The sequence below is a fragment of the Protomyctophum parallelum genome (assembly GCF_964188405.1).
Source record: "Protomyctophum parallelum genome assembly, chromosome: 14".
NCBI lineage: Eukaryota > Metazoa > Chordata > Actinopteri > Myctophiformes > Myctophidae > Protomyctophum > Protomyctophum parallelum.
Window position 1 is genome coordinate 9,451,695 of NC_139709.1, and position 14,912 is coordinate 9,466,606.

Here is a 14,912-nt window from a genome sequence, read left to right on the forward strand (position 1 = left end):
ACAAGCTCACAATGCGTCGCATCTGCTATTTTCAAATTATGTGTACACATTGAAATGGGACATTATCCACACAATGAGCACTTTTACTTTTGGTGCTTTAAGTACATTTTGATGCCAAAACTTTTGTACCTTTAGGTACATTTTCAATTCTGGACTTTTTTTTACTTGTAACAGAGTATTTCTCAATTGCATTATTGATACTTTGACTTAAGTAAATCATTTGAGTACTTTTCTTCTCTCCTCTCTCCACTCCACCACCCCCTGCTGCTCTTCCACCATCCTGGCAGGTCGTCGGCGGGTCCCCCCCGAGGCCTTTCCGTCTCATCACCACCGCCATGGTTCTTCCTCGCCGCTCCTCCTCCGGACTCATTCCTCCGCCGTTCCTCCTGGCTGCCTCCTCCTCCGTCGCCCTCCTCCTCCTCCTCATGCCCCCCTCTCTGGCGTGCCCTGGCGGCTGCCGCTGCTACAGCCTCACGGTGGAGTGCGGCTCGGTCGGACTCCGAGAGATCCCGCAGGGAGCGCCCTCCGCCACTCAGGTCAGTGGGCCCAATCGACCGCGTTCACACGGGGGCACTGCCAGCAGCGTGACCTGCACCGCTCCACTCCACGCCACTCCCCCGCCGGCCCCTGCCCTCCCATGTCAGTCTCTCTGCATTCACTTGACTCCCCCTCATCAGGCAGATCCATTCTCATTACCCCCACAACGATCGTAGTTAATCAACTCCGCTGTGACCCCCTTTGAGGCGCGCGGGGGGGGGGGGGGGGGGGGGGTACGGTATCGTCGGTGAGTAATCATTCATCCCTTCTCGCTCACCCGCTGATCAGGCATTAACCCATTTTGGACTGAAGTCGATAAAAAGAAAGGCTTAAAAAAACTTAAAAACCCATGTTTTATATGTCAGTGGTGCTCAACCTTTTTCATATCAAGGACCCCCAGAATTATCTGTATTTGGCCGCAGACCCCCATCTGAAAAGATGTAGTTCCAGGGACCCCCCCCAGAAGCCAATATTTTAGTTAAAAATGTTCGCTCTGAAATATATATTCAAACATTTGTGCCACATTTTCACGACTTTTCAAAAATAGCAGACCTATACAAGCTTGTATGAGCTTGTAGATCTGCTATTTTTCAATAGCTAAAGCATAGCATAATGCTAACACCAAAAGGGGTTCCCGCCGCCCAAAATGGGTTAAACGTTATACCATCCCTCTGTGCCCGGGTCAGACGCAGCCAACATCGCCCGTGACTCGTGAATATTCATGAGGTTCGTGTCCTGCATAAATTGTCCCATTAACCTCCATCACCTCCTCCTTATCAACGGTGCGCCTCATGGTCTGTGTTCTCCACTTTGGGGGGGAAAGGCTCTCTCTCTGTGTCATGCATTATGGATTTAACACAAAGATCTACTCAGCTCAGCTTCAATCAGTCAAACATTTGCCCACCCATCAGCAATATTGTTTTCCTCTCCAAAGGAGTTTGCTGAAAAGGCTGTGATTTATGAAGCGTTCAACAACAGAAATTGAACGATGACGGCCGCATAACTCCCATTATTCATGCATTGTGGTGATGTCATCGTCGTCCCACTCATATGCGGCATAACCTTGCACTTTTCTTTTCTAACATTCAACACTTTAGTTTCTCAAAAACCATGAAAATCCTGAACGAGTTATCCAAAGGGCCATTCTGACCTGAGATCAGATTCTAAAAATGTCTATTACATCCTGACAGTTTAATTATTAACCCATTCTGACCTGAGATCAGATTCTAAAAGTGTCTTCGATTTTTCAATAGCTAAAGCACAACATGATGCCAACACCAAAATGGGTGCCCGGTCAGAATGGGTTAAACAGCCACGAACAATACACAAGGCCACCCATTTCCCTTTGTGCATACAAAACCTGCACCACCCGGTTCGAATGCCATCACTGCACTGACAGGGATACAAATGTAATCGGAGTTTAATCAGACCATCGCATGGCCTCAGTAGCCGTCGTCTACTGACCTTCCGAGATCTCAGTCTCTGCATTCCGTGCCGTTGATCACGGCTATACTTAGACAGCGACGGATTTAAATCACTGGCCGCCGAAAGCGAAAACAATGTGAAACTGACTTACGTGGCCGGTTAAGACTGATGTACGGTTAAGGGGTTTACGTGGCCGATTTAAGACCGATGTGCGGTTAAGGGGTTTACGTGGCCGGTTAAGACTGATGTGCGGTTAAGGGGTTTACGTGGCCGGTTAAGACTGATGTACGGTTAAGGGGTTTACGTGGCCGGTTAAGACCGATGTGCGGTTAAGGGGTTTACGTGGCCAGTTAAGACTGATGTGCGGTTAAGGGGTTTACGTGGCCGGTTAAGTCGAGAGGTTTGAGACTTTGAGTTAGGGTTAGATTTAGAGTTAGGGTTAGTAATATATAGGGTTAGGAGCTGGACAACGTGCGTCGTCACTGTCAAAACAGACCTCATCTTTTCGATTTTTCTAACAACCCCCCCCCCCCTCTCTCTCTCCCCCCCTCTCTCTCCCCCCCCCCTCTCTCTCTCTCTCTCTCCCTCTCTCTCTCTCTCTCTCTCTCTCCCTCTCCCTCTCCCTCTCCCTCCATGCAGACCATCTTCCTGCAGGACAACGCCGTGGTCCAGATCCGGCTCCAGGACCTGACCCTGCTGGGCGGTCTCCACTACCTGTACCTGCAGAACAACAGCATCTCGGCCCTGGAGCCGGGCGCCTTCCTCCACCAGGGGGAGCTGCTGGAGCTGGCCCTCAACGGGAACCTCATCCACCTGGTCACGCCCGACATGTTCCGGGGCCTGGAGCACCTCCGCATCCTCTACCTGGCGGGGAACCAGATCACTCGCCTGCACGACTACACCTTCAGGGGCCTCCAGGTCGGTGCGGGGTCGTTGTGGACGGATGGATTCATGCATTCATTCATTCATTCAACCGCTTAACCCATTCTGACCTGAGATCAGATTCATACGAGGTTTCCACTGGACACACACTGGTCTGATGAACCCATTCTGACCTGAGATCAGATTCTAAAAAATGTCAGTCGTTCTTCGATTTTTCAAAAATAGCAGACCTACAAGCTCGTAGCGCGCCACTCGGTGGCTCGCTATGACCGCCGATGGCCTCCGAGACCCCCATGTGAAAATATGTTGTTCCAGGGACCTCCTCCCAGAAGCAAAGATTTGTGTTAAAAACGTTCGTTCTGAAAAGATATATTCCAAATTTGAGGCACATTTTCATGATTTTGCAAAAATAGCAGACATACAAGCTCGTAGCGCGACACTCGGTGGCGAGCTATGAGCTTGTAGATCTGCCATTTTTCAATAGCTAAAGCATAACATAATGCTAACACCAAAAGGGGTCCACCTACTGCATGCTTTCTATGGCATAGGATAGGCAGCTCCCGGGAGAATCTAGACGCAGCTGCACGACATGAGACTAATTAATTAGAGCGAGAGAGAGAAAGAGAGAGAGAGAGAGAGAGAGAGAGAGAGAGAGAGTGTGCATCAATTTAACAAATGTGCAGACGATCAGAAATCAGCAGAGAGTGATCGACTGTTAAGCCTGAGAGAGACTTCTGAGTCTCTCAGGCAGTCCGCCCACCCGCCAATCAATAAACCAAGGTATTGTATAAACAAGAGACTTTGAATAAACTCTTTAGTTACAGTATGGTAATATAAGGCAGACATTGAAGAGGACTAAGGCGTTCTAGGCAGAGTGAAGCAAAGAGGGGGGGAAAAGGGAAAAGCAGCAACAAATACAAATGAAACAAATCCATGGCACGAAATAAAAAAGCTTTCAAAAAGCTTTCAAGTAAGCTCAGTATTTTCCCCCGAATGGGGACTGACAGGAATGCAGAGACTAAAATGCTGAGGTTCTCTCTGGGAGTAAACAAGGATGGATATAGGATCAGGATCACGAGTACACCGGAGGGACGGCCCATGTTAGATGTTTTGGAGATGAAGCCAGAGAGGCCAGACTGAGATGGTTTGGACACGTACAGAGGAGGGATAGTAGTGAGTATATGGACACGTACAGAGGAGGGACAGTAGTGAGTATATCGGTAGAGGGATGCTGAGGTTAGAGACCCGGAAGAGGAAGACCATATAGATGTAGTGAAAGAGGGCATAAAGTTAGTTGGTGTGAGAGAAGAGGAGGCAGAGGACAGGGTGATATGGAGGCTGATGATTCGCTGAGGAGACAGAGGACAGGGTGATATGGAGGCTGATGATCACACCCGTGTGAACTGAGTGGTGCAACTCCCCTCTCTCTCTCTCTCTCTCTCTCTCTCTCTCTCCCTCTCTCTCTCCCTCTCTCTCTCCCCCTCTCTCTCATTAGCAGGCAACAGTGCAGCACTCTCTCTCTCTCTGTTTCTGGCACAACAGCGCCCCTACTGGTACTCATAGTCATACTGGTGCTCATTAACGTCACATAGGTGAACACATACCGTAGGTATATGTGAACACGGACATTGCTGTTCCTTGGAGTGGTTGCACCACTCAAAAAGAAGGGAACCTACAGTATAGGCATCATGTGGTTAAGACGGAGACCTTCATCTACAATCATTCCTTTTACACCGTGGGAAATAATATGAACATTAAAAAAAAAAAATCAGATCAACACAAGAGCAAACAGTAATGAAGGGGTTATCGGTGGTATAGGGGAGATGAAGCTGGATTTGCCCTAGAAAGGATAACAAGATCTGTCAGTTTCTACTTCTATTCATGCCCCTGTTTATACCCACTTGGAGCCTTCTTTCATCCCCTTTCATATGCTAAAGTGGGTCTCATAAGGATTAGTCACGTTTGCTTAAAGCGCCTAGCGGATGTTTCGCTAGACATGACATGACATGACAGTGATGCCACAGAAACGGATGGATACTGGCGAATGCCACGGGCCAATTCGAGTGGAACTGACACCTTATCTCGCCCCTTCGTGACACATCCTATCTCCTTATCTCCCGCCACCATATTTCCTCATTTCCTTTGCCCTCCCCTTCCACCTCCAACATTTATTCTTTTCCCTCTCTCTCTGCCTACCATTTGTTTTATACCTGCATGTCCTCCACTGTCGGTGGTGGAAGTACATTTACCTAAGTACTGCATGTACTTAAGTAATACAATCTTGAGGTTTTTGTACTTTACTCGAGTATTTTAAATTTCTAGTACTTTTACCTCTACTCCACTACATCTCAGGGGCACATATTGTGCTTTTAGTCCACTACATTTATTTGCATAAGTTTAGTTATAGATTTTGATTGTCATCACAAAACATTTATACCGTAACCAATGTCAGCCGTATAGATATTTTGGTCATTTGAAAACATATAGCCGATCTCAAGCTCAAGCTTGATCAAGCTAGATCTTCTATTTTCAAAATATTTTTATACATTAGAAAACTTGAGCCATTCTGCCTAATGAGTACTTTTGGTACTTTAAGTACATCAATACCTTTGTACTTTTATTATACATTTTGAATTCCAAAAAACTTAACACATTTTGGGCAGGAATCCCTTTTTGTGTTTCAAGCATTCTGTTATGCTTTAGCTATTGGAAAATAGCAGATCTACAAGCTCATAGCGCGCCACCGAGTGGCGCGCTATGAGCTTGTAGGTCTGCTATTTTTGAAAAATCGTAAAAATGCGGCACAACTCTTTGAATAGGTATATATTCTTTCAGAGCGAATGTTTTTTTTATTTCGACCTCAGGCCTAAATGGGTTAATTTCTGAATAAATTCCAAAAAAAACGTTATTTCTAAATTACGGTGTTGATACTTTTACTTATGACGTAAAACTCACTCCTCCACACGCAGCGTCTGCAGGAGCTCCACCTGCAGGAGAACAGCATCGAGCAGCTGGCCGAACAGGCCCTCCTGGGCCTCTCCTCCCTGGCTCTGCTGGACCTGAGCCGGAACCACCTCCGTACGCTGGGCCCCTCCTCCCTAAAGCCTCTGGTCAGCCTGCAGGTGCTGCGTGTTACAGGTAGGAACCACCTCCGTACGCTGGGCCCCTCCTCCCTCAGGCCTCTGGTCAGCCTGCAGGTGCTGCGTGTTACAGGTAGGAACCACCTCCGTACGCTGCAGGGCCCCTCCTCCCTAAAGCCTCTGGTCAGCCTGCAGGTGCTGCGTGTTACAGGTAGGAACCACCTCCGTACGCTGGGCCCCTCCTCCCTAAAGCCTCTGGTCAGCCTGCAGGTGCTGCGCGTTAAAGGTAGGAACCACCTCCGTTACGCAGGGCCCCTCCTCCCTCAGGCCTCTGGTCAGCCTGCAGGTGCTGCGTGGTACAGGTAGGAACCACCTCCGTACGCTGCAGGGCGCCTCCTCCCTCAGGCCTCTGGTCAGCCTGCAGGTGCTGCGTGTTACACGTAGGAACCACCTCCGTACGCTGGGCCCCTCCTCCCTAAAGCCTCTGGTCAGCCTGCAGGTGCTGCGTGTTACAGGTAGGAACCACCTCCGTTACGCTGCAGGGCGCCTCCTCCCTAAAGCCTCTGGTCAGCCTGCAGGTGCTGCGTGGTATAGGAAGGAACCAGAGCCTTAGATATAGTTTGGAAATGCGCACCGGGAATGTGGTCAGTTTTTTTTTAGTGTGGTGGGCGGTGACGTCACAGTGTGCCTTATTTACGGACGACCACAGCTGTGACGCATTCACACCGCCGACACCGGACAACCCCAGCTTCAGGGTAGGGTCGCTCAGTGCGGGCATTCGGCACACCCGTGCCCTTGGACAAGGCATTGAACCTCTACCATGAAATGTTCTATGAGCAGGGCCTGGCTGTAAACAAGTTCTTGAGCTTAGTCCAGTTACCCTGGGTAAACATAGTACCTTTCCTTTCCCGGTGTGCGCAGCGCACTGGATTTTCGAACGACAACGCACCGAGTGCACTGAATAAACAAACGACAAGAGAGCACACCCGTGCGTTCAGGGCGCATTTCCGAACGCACCCATAGACAGATTTATGCAAACTGCGTTCACTTCATGGGGCTTCAGTCCAATGGCGTCTCTCCTACATAGACTTCTATTGAGAATGGGGGACAACCAACTGGGACAAGTCCTGGACCGGAAGTAGGCAGAAATGCATTGTACCCGGGCAACAGCACAGCTTTAATGATCTTAAATCCCTTTATTTTAGATTGTTTTGTAGTAATCATGCAACATAAACATTACAGAGACTTTAGTTGTCACTGTACAATACTTTAAAACAGTCCGCATGTTGCACACATGCTTAAAATAGCTCTTATTTGCACCGCCCTCGTTGAAAACAATGTATTTCCAACTCCAGCTTGTCTCAGTTCAGGCTGCATGAACAGCAACTGCTCTAAATCAGGGGTTCTTAGCCTTTTTGGCTGGGGACCCCCTGGGGACCCCCGGAAATGCTCCTTTGGCCATGTCTTGCTGATGATTAACGTTGGAGTTAGAAATAACGGATGGGTGCATCGTCATGAAACCTGGTGGGGATGTTCAGTAGACTGCCTAATAGAGATAATAGAAATAAGAGAGGTTAGTGAGGGCAGGGTTCTTAATAGCCTACGAGTATGTCTTTAACCCTCTAAGACCCAGTGTTGCTTTTTAGCAACAATTTTATTTATTTTAATTACTATTTTTATTTTTATTTCTGTTATTTTTTCACCTAAACGTCATCAGTGATGTTCATTGCAATGCCATTTCAATGCCATTGGTCATGATATTTGCATATAAATACCCCCCACAGAGGCTGCAATTCACACAAATAAAAAATGTCTGGATCACTTTTTTTGTGATCATTAGAATGTCTAGAACATGTTTTATTCATTATTGTAAAAGATATCCCCAAAATGTAAATTATGAATTTATTATATTATTATATAATTATTATACATTTGTCATCAAACTTTATTTTTTTTATTTTTTTTAACATATTTTTTTAATCTTAGTCCTAGTAGTACAAAGTAGTAGTAAGGTTGAAATCTCTTTTTTGCAAGTAGAAATTAATGCGGGTGTTAGAGGGTTAACTGCTCTGTAAGCATTGCTATTTAGTTAACAGTTGACAATAATTCACAATACTCCAATTACAATAGTTAGTTAAGACACAAGAATGCTCTTGTGTCTTAACTATTGTAATTGCAATCACAGTTGCATCTATTTAATATCTTAGCAACAGAGAGATGTAGAAAGATGAGTCTCTCAGGCAGTCCGCCCACCCGACAAATAAATAAACCAAGGTATTGTATAACAAGAGACTTGGAATAAACTATTTAGTTACAGTATGGTAATATACTGTAAGGCAGACATTAGGCAGGGTGAAGCAAAGAGGGGGAAAATGGGAAAAGCAGAACAAATACAAATGAAACAAATCCATGGCACGAAATAAAAAAAGCTTTCAAGCTTTCTTTTATTTTCTTCCATTTAATTCTACCACTATATGAAGTATAGCTTCTATATTGAAGCTTACTGAAGAGTGCCATGGCTTTGTTTATTTTGTAATGGTAATATATGCTTTTAGCTAAAGTAGTAGGGGGGGGGGGGGGTAATCACAACACCCCATCTTTAACACTAGAGTAGCATTGGTATTAGGTTCTGTGCCCCTTTTTTAACCCATTTAATTTAATTTAATAAAATAGCAGATCTACAAACTCTATGAGCTTGTAGGTATGCATTTTTATAAAATGTGGCACAAATCTTTGAATATATATTCTTTCAGAGCCAACTCAAATCTTTGCTTCTGGGGCGGCGGGGGGGGGGGGGGGGTCCCTGGAACAACATATTTTCAGATGGGGAACGGCGGCCAAATACAGATAATTCTGGGGGTCATGAATAAGGGACATGAAAAAGGTTAAGAACCACTGACAGAAAACTGTCATGATTTGGAAGACATTTTGTAGAATCATCCTAAATGAAGTTGACTTACTGTATTTGTGCCCGATAACCTGCCTGACGTCTCCTTTCCGTTATAACCGTCTCCCCTGCTGCGTGGTCCAGAGAACCCGTGGCGCTGTGACTGCGCTCTGAGCTGGCTGAGGACCTGGATCAGGGAGGACGAGGGCCAGCGTCTGCTCAGCTCGGCGGAGCAGAGACGGCTGATGTGCTCCGAGCCGCCGCGCCTCTCCCACCTGGGCCTGGTGGAGGTGGCGGCCAACAGCCTGGTGTGCATCCCCCCGGTGGTGCAGCTGGAGCCCAGCCACCTCACCGTGAGGCTGGGAGAGAGCCTCCGTGTGTCCTGCCAGGTTGGAATAGTAGTTTGGGTTTTTTTTTCTCCATTATAGTTTGGTTTTAGTTAGTTTTGACTTCTTTTTTTTTTCCCGGGTATGCGCATGCTTAAAGTGAATGGCACATCGAGTGGCAAAGCAACATGCAAAATGAGTTTAACATTGTTTAACGTTGTTTAATGCAATCAGATAGGACTTTTCTGTGTGGATGCACGGGTTGTCAAGGCCAGGAAAGTAGTTTCTTGCCACTCAGTATTGTTTGATGATGATGTCACACACATACCCTCTATACTCTATAGAGTTAGTTTTGGTTCGTTTCAGTTTAGTTTTAGTTAGTTTTAGTGTTTTTTCCAGCCCTACACCTGACGAATAAGTCGTTTTTCTTATTTAGTTCAGTTAACGAAAATGAAAATGTTTTTGTTAAATATTAGTTTTAGTTTTAGTTAAGGAAACTAACCTCTGTGTCTCTGTGGTGCCTGCAGGCCTCCGGTTACCCGCAGCCCCAGGTGACGTGGAGGAAGGCGGCGCGCGGCAAGGCGCAGCTGTCGCCCCGAGGCCTGGTGCAGGAGCTGGGCCCGGACGGGGAGCTCTCCTTCGCCGCGCCGTCGCCCGGAGGAACCGGGGGAACCGGGGGGCTGGTGACGGCCCGGCCCGGCGGAAGAGGCGGAGGGACGGTGGGAGCGGTCCGCGGCGGCCTGACGCAGAGGACAGAGGACGGCGGCGGCGGCGGCTTTGACCCGGACACGGGCAGCGGCATGCTCTTCCTCGGCAACGTGACGGTGGCGCACGCCGGCCGCTACGAATGCGAAGCCTGGAACCCCGGAGGCGTGGCCAGGGTGACCTTCCACCTCGCCGTCAACATGTCCTCCTCGTCGTCGTCGTCGCTGTTCTGGCCTCGCTTGACCTCGCCCTCGCTGAGGTCCTCCTCCTCCCGCCGGCCCCCCGCCGTGCTGGACGTGAGCCGCGAGCCGCTGTACGAGCCGGACCAGAGCATGGACTTCGGCGCGCTGGGCCCCGCCACGCAGACCGCCATCGCCATGGGCATCTCCCTGCTGGCGCTCACGGCGCTGCTCCTCCTCGCCATGATCTACACGCGCCACCGCCAGTGGCAGAAGGAGGACGGCGGCTCCTACTGCACCAGCAAGGTTGGTTATTATAGTTACAATTAACAATTTATGCATTTTAGGCCTGACGTTGAAAATTAAAAAAAAATGTCTTTTTAAAATGTATTTTTTTTTCTGAAAAACCTCATCTTTCTGACCCCAAAAAATGATATGTAATTGGCCGCCGACCCCCATCTGAAAATATGTTGTTCCAGGTGCCCTCCAGAAGCAAAGATTTGAGTTAAAAAAAAACTGAAACTCAAAGAATATATATTAAAGATTTCTTACGATTTTTCAAAAATAGCGGACCTACAAGTTCATAGCTATGAGCTTGTAGATCTGCTATTTTTCAATAGCTAAAGCATAACATAATGCTAACACCAAAAGGGGTTAATCCATAGCGATTTACAGTAAGCAAGAACAATACATGGTAATACATCAAAATGCATCAACATAGTCATCAAGACTCATACATAACATAAGCTAAGAACCAAACAGTGGAGTGGAATATCTATATAATGAAACTATGCGTATACACTATAGAGTGCTATGTCTACATGGTTAGTTGCTGCGAGAGTGAGGTCTAGCCAACACCAACTCGGGATTCCTGGATCGCTGCCCTCCACAAATTCCTATCCATCAACATCAGGTTCTTGAGCTCTGCAGTGTTGTCAGCTGTCAAGCCGCAGCACGTCTACATAGGTCAGGCGGCTCTAGAGCAGGCGGCTCTAGAGCACCCCCCTAGTGGCACACCCCTAGTAGCATTACAAAAAGAAATCGATGAAAATGTGTGTGGAACACAACTCACATTTTTCATTTTCATTTATGGTTTCTGTAGGAGGCCAAACGTGACAGAAACATTCTTAAGTTTTCCAATGTTGTAAAAATGTGTAGAATAAATTAAGTTTCAACACATATGTCAACTAGCTCCAGATAGATTTTGAATTTATTTTTGGCCGAAAATGGCTCTTTCAACATCTTGGGTTGCTGACCCCTGACATAGGTGGTACATAGGTGGTATGTCTACATAAATTAATTAAAAAAATAATAATAATAATAATTAATTTAGTAGTTAGTTTATTCTATTTTTATTTCGGTCATTAAAAAAAAAAAGAAAAAAACTGTTGTTGAGCAATTGAATTTAGCCTACAGTACAACATAGTGAGCAAAGTGACTATTTAGCCTAAAAAGGTATGAGCTGAAGCCTACAAGCTTATTTTTGCCCACCTTAAAAAATAAATATATTATAATAAAACAAAAATATCACAGTAGCATATAGGAAACGTAAGAATATACAAATGCAAATTAACTGTCATAATCATGAACAGAACAGATGAAAACTAAAGAAGCATTTCGGTTTACATGAGTTTTTTCAGGAAAAAAACCAGTTTATATAGCTTTTACTTATTATCACTAGTAGCATTTGTGCCGTCACTATCTTAGGTTATCCTTGATGTTTTTCTCTCCAAGGAGGAGAGCATCCTCTACGTCAACGACTACTCGGACGGCCCCACCACCTTCGCCCAGCTGGAGGAATACCGCGACGACCTCGGCCACGAGATGTACGTGCTCAACCGCTCCTCCATGCCCCCCGTCCTGGGGCCCACGCCGGGCGGGCATTGCCCTCTGATTGGTGGGTACGGGCAGCAGGGCGGCGGCGGACTGAAGGACTCTCTCCTGGACCACGAGATGGTGCAGACGCTGACCCGCTCCGGGGGGACGATGGCGGGGCACCGGAGGACCCCCGCGGAGGGAGGGGAAGGCCCCGCCATGGACCCCGAGGGCGTGTTCAATATTAACCAGGGCCTCCTGTTCGACACGCAGGTCGCCTACGAGATCCACTGCTGAGGAGCTTTTTGGTTCCATTCTATATAAAAACATTGAGTTTGTCGGGTCGCAGATCGAAGACGTCGGTGAGCCCAGAACGGGCGAGAGAGGAAGGTGTCCGTGTCACTGCAGTGGTTTTTCTGACCTGCAGTCTCTGATGGGGAAAAAGCAGAGAGTGAGTGAGCGAAAGACGGTCTTATGCAGAAAAGAGGGTTGCTGCTTTGGGGACTCAAGAGTGCAGATTAAATGTTATCGAGGCGCCAGGGGAAACTTCTTGGACCAGCGCCAGACATCCCAGCGACATGCATCTGATTGATTGGTCCAGATGGGATAAAAGGATTGAACTGTGATAAGAAAAGGTGGAGAGTCCAATGAATCATACCCTGTTCTATCTCCACCCTGTCCTTTGAACCGCTTAAACCCTTCATACTTTGTTGTACGTCAATGGCATATAGCAGATCTTACAAGATGCTATATCTTTCGCTAGATTGTTCAGCTATTTTCACACAATGTCCATCTGTTATAAGACATGCCCAAAATATGGACGCTATAGGGTTCACGTGATTAAAACAACGAAACATAAAAACATCACACAGCCTTCAGAAAGGTTTACCTGCGTCATCGCAGTAGGAAGACATGAGCCAGGAAACACTGGAGCACACAGGAAATGGATTAGGGGCATGCAGTCAGACTAAAGTGTCGCCGCTATTCACATCAGAGTCACACGGAAACATGACATGTCACGTTTGACCCGGAGTCAGACAGAGTCAAAGAATACATACATACATCATGTCCTCAGCTTATTAATCTTGGTGACTCGCGCCTCCTGGGGAATTCCTCGTTCATGGGGAATAATTTCAATCCCCATCACGAGCGGGGCTCAGCGGGTTACCCGCGCCTCTCGGCGAAGAGTAGACGCACGCTGATCCGCTCAGTGTGGCGCGCGTGCAGCCCCGGACATCTAAGCCACATCTAGCCACATGTCCCTCTAAGAAGTTAGTCGCCGACCACACGGGGCCGCGAGAGAAATGGGTCACATAAAGAACGCTCGCCCCGTGCCCGTGTAGATGAGGTGAAATGGGTCACATAAAGCTGCCCTTTAGTGTTACTGTCAGAGTTCAAAGTTCATGAAGTCTTGCTTAGTCTGTAAAGGCTCATTCATAGTCTGGATTTTCGGTGGTGGGGTGACCACCGAACTACAACATGACATCACTGAGGTGACCACCGAACTACAACATGACGTCACTGAGGTGACCACCGAACTACAACATGACATCACTGAGGTGACCACCGAACTACAACATGACGTCACTGAGGTGACCACCGAACTACAACATGACATCACTGAGGTGACCACCAAACTACAACATGGTGTCACTGAGGTGACCACTGAACTACAACATGACGTCACTGAGGTGACCTACGAAACTACAACATGACGTCACTGAGGTGACGCGTTGTGGGCTTGTAGATCGGCTATTTTCAGCAAGTGTAAAAACATCAAGGCCCACCAAAACACATTTTAGTCGACTAAAACTAGACTAAACACTAAAACATTCCAGGTGACTAAAATGTGACTAAAACTAAATGAAAGCTTTTCAAGAGACTATGACTGAAACTAAAATAAAAATGTGCCGCCAAAAACAACAGCGGTCTTTGATGGTGAAATATATACAGCATCGTCTGACTGCACCCAATACATTTTATATACATATATATATACATATATATATATAAATATATACAGCATCGTCTGACTGCACCCAATACATTTTATATACATATATATATACATATATATATATAAATATATACAGCATCGTCTGACTGCACCCAATACATTTTCTGTGGGCTCCCATATCTTTCCGGGTCAGGTCTTCCAAAAAACCCAATGTTTGTCATATCAAAAGATTATAGTCTTGGTTTTACAGTTGAACTGGATCACCAAAACGAACATTTCATTTTATTTTTTTAATGTAAAAGCCAAAGTTTCAGTGCGTTCCAAGAGGAAAGGGGAAACCAGTGAATATATGACTCGTGATTGTATGTGATTCGTCTTTTGTACCATTAACGTTTTTTTAGATTTTGTCTGTTGTTTGTGTATTTAGGCAATTGTTATGATATGACTTTAAACCACATGGTAATCATATTCCATTTTCCATTTGCCTTTACTCCTAAACCTGCTAAATTGTACCACTGTGCTCATGCAGAATGCTGTTACCCGTGTGTGTGTGTGTGTGTGTGTGTGTGTGTGTGTGTGTGTGTGTGTGTGTGTGTGTGTGTGTGTGTGTGTGTGTGTGTGTGTAGCAGTCTATGGTGTGGGTGTGTGTTTGTGTAGGTGGACTGGTGTGAGGGGTTCATTGTGAAATTGCATTTTTTTTTACTGTTCTGATGTATTCCTAGGTGTTAAAACACTATGTTTTCATTTCGCAATGTGTTAATTACAATAATAATACAGCACTTAAATATATATATATATATATATCACCATGTCTGACTAGACTTATTATTGGCTGGAATGAATCCCAATAGCAACCGTCCGTCTGTAACAACCTCCCCTAATGTCAGTATTTTTTGTCCTTAGTTTCTAATCAATAAAATGTATTTTAAAGCAAATTCCTTCTCTTGCTTGTGGTTGGTCTCAGGAGTGTTGCTTTCATCAAGGCTATTATATTGTGTCATTTTGACCTACAGACACCAGTTTTCTCAATGCCTGGAATATAAATGAATGCGGTATAAATTATAGGCCTACTCTACTTCCCAACACTACAAGGGAGGGAAGGTATATAATGATGTTTTA

General features: G+C 46.2%; 1 protein-coding gene across 1 annotated transcript; it reads left to right on the top strand.

The window, feature by feature from the left end:
• Positions 1-418: 418 nt before the first annotated feature.
• lrrc24 (leucine rich repeat containing 24) lies at positions 419-12,133 on the top strand (the record flags this gene model as incomplete). The annotated part of the gene is made up of 6 exons (XM_083781661.1): positions 419-536; positions 2,602-2,880; positions 5,814-5,982; positions 8,956-9,200; positions 9,665-10,327; positions 11,756-12,133. Exons 1-6 carry the CDS (start codon positions 426-428, stop codon positions 12,131-12,133), a joined length of 1,845 nt encoding a protein of 614 aa, XP_083637787.1. The 5' UTR covers positions 419-425.
• Positions 12,134-14,912: the final 2,779 nt, after the last annotated feature.